The 7,624-nt window shown below is 46.4% G+C and overlaps 2 protein-coding genes across 2 annotated transcripts; both read left to right on the forward strand.

Moving 5' to 3' along the window:
- Positions 1 to 773: 773 nt before the first annotated feature.
- On the forward strand, positions 774 to 2,879 carry LOC127775050 (60S acidic ribosomal protein P2B-like). The gene is made up of 4 exons (XM_052301363.1): positions 774 to 856; positions 1,619 to 1,724; positions 2,039 to 2,265; positions 2,629 to 2,879. The coding sequence occupies exons 2-4, from the start codon at positions 1,637 to 1,639 to the stop codon at positions 2,653 to 2,655; spliced, it is 342 nt and encodes a 113-aa protein (XP_052157323.1). The 5' UTR covers positions 774 to 856; positions 1,619 to 1,636; the 3' UTR covers positions 2,656 to 2,879.
- A 1,785-nt stretch (positions 2,880 to 4,664) lies between these two features.
- LOC127775194 (uncharacterized) lies at positions 4,665 to 7,624 on the forward strand. Its single transcript, XM_052301518.1, has 4 exons — positions 4,665 to 4,913; positions 5,012 to 5,463; positions 5,560 to 5,875; positions 6,209 to 7,624. The coding sequence occupies exons 1-4, from the start codon at positions 4,794 to 4,796 to the stop codon at positions 7,466 to 7,468; spliced, it is 2,148 nt and encodes a 715-aa protein (XP_052157478.1). The 5' UTR covers positions 4,665 to 4,793; the 3' UTR covers positions 7,469 to 7,624.

A 7,624-nucleotide genomic window follows, 5' to 3' on the forward strand; every position in this document is an offset into this window, starting at 1 on the left:
ATACATATATATATATATATATATTGGAACAACTTACTAAACACCTTAAAACTTAACATACATTATAACAATTACAATTATTAGTACATTTTAAAACCTACAAGCATAACACATTAACCCACTAAACACTTAAATTTCATTCATCACATTATTTTCACAATATCTCAACCCAAATCCACCCATCATTTATGCAACATTCAATATATATTCATACATATATTTTACAGCAAAGCACGAGACATCATTTAGAATTGTATACACACCTGCCTAACGTTTTGTATACTTTTGTGGCCAACGCAGCGTACTGGAGGCAACGTTCATTACATATGAGGCATGTTAGGATAATGGGTTAAAAAGGTGAGTTTAGGATAGTGATATGAATGAAGGGTTGAGATGAAATGAGATACGTAGAATGGATGGTTAGAATTAGAAGTTGTTCTTTCAGAAGGTGGGAAAAGATTTTTGCCCTTCGTCTTTGAGGCAGTAGCAGAAATTGCGCCTTGTGGGCTCTGTCTCATGGGCTAAAGCTTCTGGCCCATTCTATGGCCTGAGAAGCCATGCAGCCCATGCAGGTGGAACCCGCAGGCGCGGAGCGACCAAGTGACAGGGCCCTGCGGCTTGATGGAAACTACTAGATGCTTCCGGCCCATGGGCCGTGGGCCTCCGCTCCCGCTCCAAAGGCTGTTGATCTGGATCCAACGGTTAGGGTTGACTGCCTGGGAGTGCGTCCATCCCAGCCGTTCCGTCTCGCTATATATGGAAGCCGCTTTGGCACTTCCGGAAGAAACCCTACGAGCGCACGATCCTCCCCTCCACCGCCGCCGGCCTCGCTTCTTCCCCATTCCTGCTCTTCGAGGTACGCTTGCTCCGATCTAATCCCTTCTCCGTCTCAATTTTCGGCAGTTCGCAGAGTAATTTTGATTAGGTCTTTGTTCAATACATCTAATAAAATTGTTCGGTTTTGTTTAGTACTGCGTGTATTAACATCCTTTTGGTTGTGGACTTATTTTGTATTCTCGATGGTTTCCTGAAGATTTGCACCGTATAATATCCTAATCTGAGCCTGGTAGCTCTTTGCACTATCCGATCGGTAGACGTTTCGTAGCAACCCCAATTTCGCATAATTGAGCTCGGCAGTATGATCTTAATTCGACTTATTTCGGTTTAGTCTAATGGGGAGAGGGTAGATTGGAGTAACTATGCGAAAAAACGCATCCGCTCGCAAAATATCCCATTTTTCTCTCGTAGCGAAACCTGGTTTTTTTTTTATCAAAGGTAATAATAACAGCACGATTCTTGTTAACATTTGGGGGGGGGGGGGGGTGGTGAACAGGTAAACTGTCATTTTTAATCCAAAGTGCACGAGGAAGTCAGTCCTGCTTGCTATTTTATGTTGCATGTCTGATCGAAATGAATGATTGCATATGTTTTATTCCCTTTTCTATTTTTCTCGCTCAAATTCCTGATAGAATTGACAAAATGGATGTGTTTATTATAGCTTTTTTGCTTTTTATATATCACAATTGCAACTTCTTTCTAGTCTGCTCTGTTCATATATTTTCATCCGTAGTTACCATATACTGAGCTGATGCTGTGGTTTATCTGTTGCTTATTTAAGGCGTTTTTTAACTTCACAATGAAGCTGATCGCTGCCTACCTGCTCGCTGTTCTGGGTGGAAACACCTCTCCATCTGCTGATGACATTAAGAACATTCTGGAATCAGGTATTTCTGTTGTGCTGCACATAAGCATACTTTCCTTGCTCTGGAAGTTCTCTCAGTCAGCATGATGATAGTTTTACTGGATGTAGCATCGACGAATCCATACTTATTTTTATTGTACAAATTCAAAACAGCTAGAACTTAGGCTGTCCCGGTGTATATTCTTATTGTTATGATTAATACTATATGGGATAGTTAGAAATATGAAAGACGTTTACATAATATGCCTACTACTGGAGAACTGATGTAAAAAGAAATGTAGTCTTGTTAACCTGTACACATATTCATGGTGACAAATTTTTTGACTTTCTTTACAGTTGGCGTTGAAGCTAATGACGAGAGGCTGGAGTTCCTGCTCTCAGAACTGGAGGGCAAGGACATAACAGAAGTGATTGCCGCTGGAAGGGAGAAGTTTGCTTCTGTGCCCTCAGGTGGTGGTGGTGGCATAGCTGTGGCAGCTCCTACAGCTGCAGGTGGCGGTGCAGCACCTGCTGAAGAGGCAAAGAAAGAGGAGAAGGTCGAAGAGAAGGAAGAGTCTGATGATGTAAGTATTATCCACCAGGCGTTGGTGCCACATGTTAATTTACTTTTGCACGCTGCTTTAGAACTAACTTAGGTGCCTATAGCAGATATTCAGTTTATTCACAAATCAGTAACCTACATAGCACTATAGTTTGTTACCATTGCCAGAAGTGCCTTCTGTGTGAAAATTGCTATTTCTGCAACTATCAGTACTTAATTAGACTGGTTTCATACATTCATAAGTATTGTGGATCCTTCATTACATGCTTTAACTCTTAACATGAAAATGTAGTTTATGCCATATTATTTGTCGAGCTATTTAATTCATTTTGTTATTTAATTACAACCATCTTACTGATTGTTTTTGTCAATGAACTTACTGCAGGACATGGGTTTCAGCTTGTTTGACTAAGTACCTTCGGCTGCATATTTACCCCCGTTCACCCCAGTATCTTTCTGCATTGCTTGCTTTATCACTATGTGCAAAAATGAGCAATGTGATGGCTCTATGTGTTTCTGCTATTTTTTGGTCGAGACTGTATATGTCTAGTATCCTAAGAAGTTTAATGTAAAATTTCAGGGAACTGGTCAAAACATGTAATGTTTGCTATCGTGAGTTAGCATTATCTACTCTCACCGCAATGTGCTCTGCTGTTTTTTGTTTCATTTGGATGACGCTAAATTGGTTCGTCATTAATTAAATAACCCTAGAATCCTGGAAAACGCTCACGATGATGAATCAGAAGCTGTTGCTCGGTGGAGGTTTGATATAACCAAACACCAGTAATCTTGTAAGTATGCCCTTATTACATTATTATGAAGAGATGTGACGACGTCAATAATAATAATAGTAACACTAGGACTAAAATTTATTATGTTAATCACGAAAAGAAATATGCATTTTTTCATAACGTTTTCCGACAGCGTTTGTGGATATTTGTTACTCATTTCGTCATAAACAGTTGTTACTACTGTCTTCTTAGAAGAACCAGCGAAAATATGTACTGCAAACCACATATATAGTGGAAACTTGAAAACTACCGTTGGATCAAGAAATGGATGTTCGAGATTCGCCCACATCACCATAAGTTAAAATTTAAGTCGCAGATTCACTAATTAGTTAAAATTTTACTAGGAGTTAAATTTTAACTCACGGTGACGTGGACGAATCTCGGACGTTTATTTCTCGATCCAATAGTAGTTTTCAAGTTTCTACTACATATATGGTTTGCAAGTACAAATTTTCCCGAAGAACCACACATGTGATACATAAGTTCTTGAACGACGGTTGTCCATCTCATAGTGCCATTTTGGACCCAAGGTCTTTATCGTTGCCCTTTGGTCTTGTTCCCCCTCTTAGGGCATAACCAACGCTCCAGCGTGAAACGTGGTCTCCCCTCACCCGAGAGGAATATTTCCGCCAGCTCGGACGGGACCACACCCTAGCAGAAATGCGCGACCCCCAGCAAAGGTTCACGTGGATTTGTCAGAGTGGAGCGAGGAACGGGCGAGAAGCTGCGTTGGGAGAGGCCTCGTCTCGTGCCGTCACCCCGGACGTTGTGGCCAACTACCTATTGTGCCAAGGGCGAAGGTGGCGAGGGGGGAGAAGAAGATGGCGCCGCCACGGCCCGATCCGCCACCACCGTCGCTCGATCCATCACCGCTGCCTCGATTCGACGCCGTGGCGTCAGTCCGTCCCTACCGCCGCTTGATCCGGTGTCGCCGCCTCGATCCACCGCCGCCGTGCCGTCGCCGCCACCTCGATCCGGCAGCACCGCGCCTTGAGCAGGAGGTGTCAATTGGCAACTACTCTAATAGTTAAGGTGTCAACTACGTCTTGACGTCCTGGCCTCATGGGCACCTGACGTGAGATGTATAGACGGTTGAACGTAACTTACAAACAACGTACCAGTACTAATGTGCATAGCAAATAAATGATGTCCCGTACGATCTCAAGAGATGTTTAACGAGGCTACTACAGCCGTAATGGCGTTTAGCTTTCGTTTTGTGCACGGCGGGCGAGCTGCCCGTGAAGTCGTAGCTATTCTCGCTTCCTCGGATCCACCGAAGAGCCGAAATGCGTCCGTACGGGGTGGAGTCTGTGTACCAGCGCACCCGTACCGCACGTTGCGGGGCTTGCAAGGCACGCGCTCATGTCGTCAGATCGGCGGCACACTACACTGCTGGAGGTGGTCAGGTGGAGGCATCGGTCGCCACGACGTGCGATTTCGTCGAGTCGTCACGGAGAAGGAGGCGCGCGGGGCGAGCGGTAAAGCGTACGGGGGAGCAAAGCACGCACCGTCACGTACTCACGTGATCTCGTGGGGGCGGACACAACCAACGACACCGCGCACGCACCCGTCGCGGCACGGCACGGCAGACGGCAGTGGCCGGTGAGTGACACTGCGCGACAAAAAAGAAAAGAGGCGCACCGGCCGGTCTGGCACAGAATCACATACTACACCACATCGCGCTGTCGCCGCGGACCGGAGAGGCGGCCACTGTAATGCCGTGCTGAGAAGGCAGCGGAGACGGAGAGGAGGGTTCGAGATGGCGGCGGCGGCGGACGCGACGACGGCGATGACCATCGACTTCCTCCGCGCGCGCCTCCTCTCCGAGCGCTCCGTCTCCCGCGCCGCCAAGGAGCGAGCCGACCAGCTCACCAAGCGGGTGCGCGCGTGTGCTGCACCCGTCGCTACGCTAGCTAACTCTCCCTCTCGACCGCATTTTCTCTCCGGCTCACGGCGGTGTCGCTGCTGCTGCTGCAGGTGGCGGAGCTGGAGGAGCAGATACGGGCGGTGACGGCGCAGCGCCGGAAGGCGGAGCGTGCCGCGGGGGAGGTGCTCGCCATCCTCGAGTCCCAGGGCCTCGCGCGCTTCTCCGACGCCGCGGATTCCGGTTCTGGTTCCGACGATGAGGACGGCCTCGAGTCCGCCGAGAGCGGCGGCAAGGCTCGTGGGGAAGCGGAGGATGCGCTGTCGGGGTCAGAGCTTGGAGACACTGTTAATGCGGCGGCGGCGGCGGCGGCCGGGGGGCTGTCGTGGAAGGGCCGCGCCGTGAGCCACGAGTCGCAGAGGCGGCAGCAGCAGCAACTGAAAGGCAGGCATCTCAGGCAGAGGAATAGCCATAGGAGAGGCTACTTTTACTTGCTGGCCGCGGATTCGTCGCCCAAGTACCAGCCGGGGCAATCGTGCCGGAAGGTCAAGAGGAAGGAGCTGAGGTCCATGCACTGAAAATTACCCAAATTTGCGATAATTGTTCATCCCTATCTGCGCATTGCTAATCTGACATAAATGTAGCTGTACTGCATTTTCAGGTTTCATACTGAAGGAAACGAGGGGAAGGACAATGCCATGGAAAGTACTGAGGAGGGGCAGGAGAGATCAGATTGTACTGTCTGTACTGATGAGCAGCCTGATATTGATGGTGAGGTGAGCCAAGATGGGCAGGGCTCTTGTGGCGATGGAAGAGACGGAGATAATGACGATCGATATTCTGTGGAGTATGAGAAGGATGGGGAGATGGAGAGAGTTCTTGAAAAGCAAGCAGAGTTAATTGGGCAATACGAGGCAGAAGAATATGCTCAGAGGGAGTGGGAGAAGAAATTCAACAATTGCCGAGATTCAACTGCGGTATGCACTGTCCTTCTCAATCTCACAAAATGCTGTTTCATATAGGCATAAGATCTGTTTAACAAAATAACAAAATATCATGTATTTGGTGGTTCAGGGTTATTTTAGCTTCTTAGATGGATGCCAATATGCTGATAACCATATAATTTCTTTTGTTAGAGATACTTGCTGTCGATGTTTTTATCTGTATACTTGCTATCAATATAGTAAACCAAACAATTTTCCTTAACTTTGTTTTTCTCGAAGCTGTTGAACTTGTAGTTGACTGGATAAAAATTAAAATATCTAAAATTATTGTTATTTTGACTTGTACATTTGTGTTCTGATTTCCAGGGTGATGTTGAGCTAGGCAATATACTAAATCAAATTGAAAAGGCTTGTGAGCAGAGGGACAGAGCTGCTCAGATCAAGGATAAAGAAGTTTCTGAAGTGGGAGGGCCAAGTGACAAAAATCTCTTTGCCGATGACAGCCCCTCTGCATGTTTGTCAACTGATTCTGTTTTCGGACTGCCCCCAAATGCACCAGAAGAAAATGCTATTAAGCATTGCAAAGTTACTGAGTGTGATCATGATTTTGGGGAAGCTACTTCAACAGTTGTTTCAGTTGATAGTGGCCCACAGGCTAGGAAGGATGAGTCGGTAAACAAAAGTTTCACTGAAATTATTGAAGGAAGTGGGAATAATATAGCGAAGTCGTCCTCTTCACTACAAGGAAACTACGATAGCAGCCAAAATGCAAGGCATAATGAAGATCAGGTAGATGAAAGCTCAGACAGTGGTCCAGGCTACCATGTAAATGCTTGCTCTTATGAGCACTACATCAACACACCATCATTCGCAAGCCGATCAAGTGACACCCCTAAAAGCAAAGTCTCTGAATGGAGCTCATCATGCTTTCACAACCACACTGATAACCAGATTGACACACAGATGCATCAACCTTCAAGTGATGGTGTGGGAGGTGTTTTGGAGGCCCTTCAACGTGCCAAGATGTCCCTTAGAGAAAAGCTGAGCAAACCAAGTCCACCTAGCCTGGAAATGTTGGCACTTCCAGCACCAGAGTATCACTACGCAACGGATGATTCGCCAGTCAGAGACACAGAGCTTTCACTTTGCATGTCAACGTTTCCTAGCCAGGAAATATTGGCGCTACCAGAACCAGCAGAGTATCGTAGCAGGATCATACCACGGGATGACGTGAAAGTGCCGGTGGGCCTTGCTGGTTTGTTCCGGTTGCCAACAGACTCTTTTGCTCAAAATGAGTTGTGTTCAGCTGATGGCTATCGTTCAAGGTTCAGTTTGACAGCAACAAGTCGGGAAAACCTCTCAAATCATTTCAGGGCAAATCTGTCACTTTCACGATATGGCTCCGAGTTCTCACCGGATCCTTGTTTCAGCGCTCGTAATTCTATGTTGCTGTCGACACCAACTTTTGGTGGATGTAGCAACCCAATGTCAGATTTCAGAGTAGGCGACGCTTATTTCCCCTCTGAAGTTCCAAGGTCTAGCAATAGAAGAGGGATGCCTTCTGGAGATCAAGGGATGCTGTTCCATTATGCTGGCGATTACAGCTCGAATAAGTGGACGTTATAGCTATGCATTCTTAGAAATCATAGTATAGTCCGAGTTATGATGCTTTTTGTAGTATCAATTCTGCCTACGGATTGACAGTGACGTATCACATCTAATATTCCAATCTATGAATAATTTGTGCTTATAAGCAGCAGTTTTATCTGATATTCTCTCTGA

Source organism: Oryza glaberrima, chromosome 5 (assembly GCF_000147395.1).
Source record: "Oryza glaberrima chromosome 5, OglaRS2, whole genome shotgun sequence".
NCBI classification, from domain to species: Eukaryota; Viridiplantae; Streptophyta; class Magnoliopsida; order Poales; family Poaceae; genus Oryza; species Oryza glaberrima.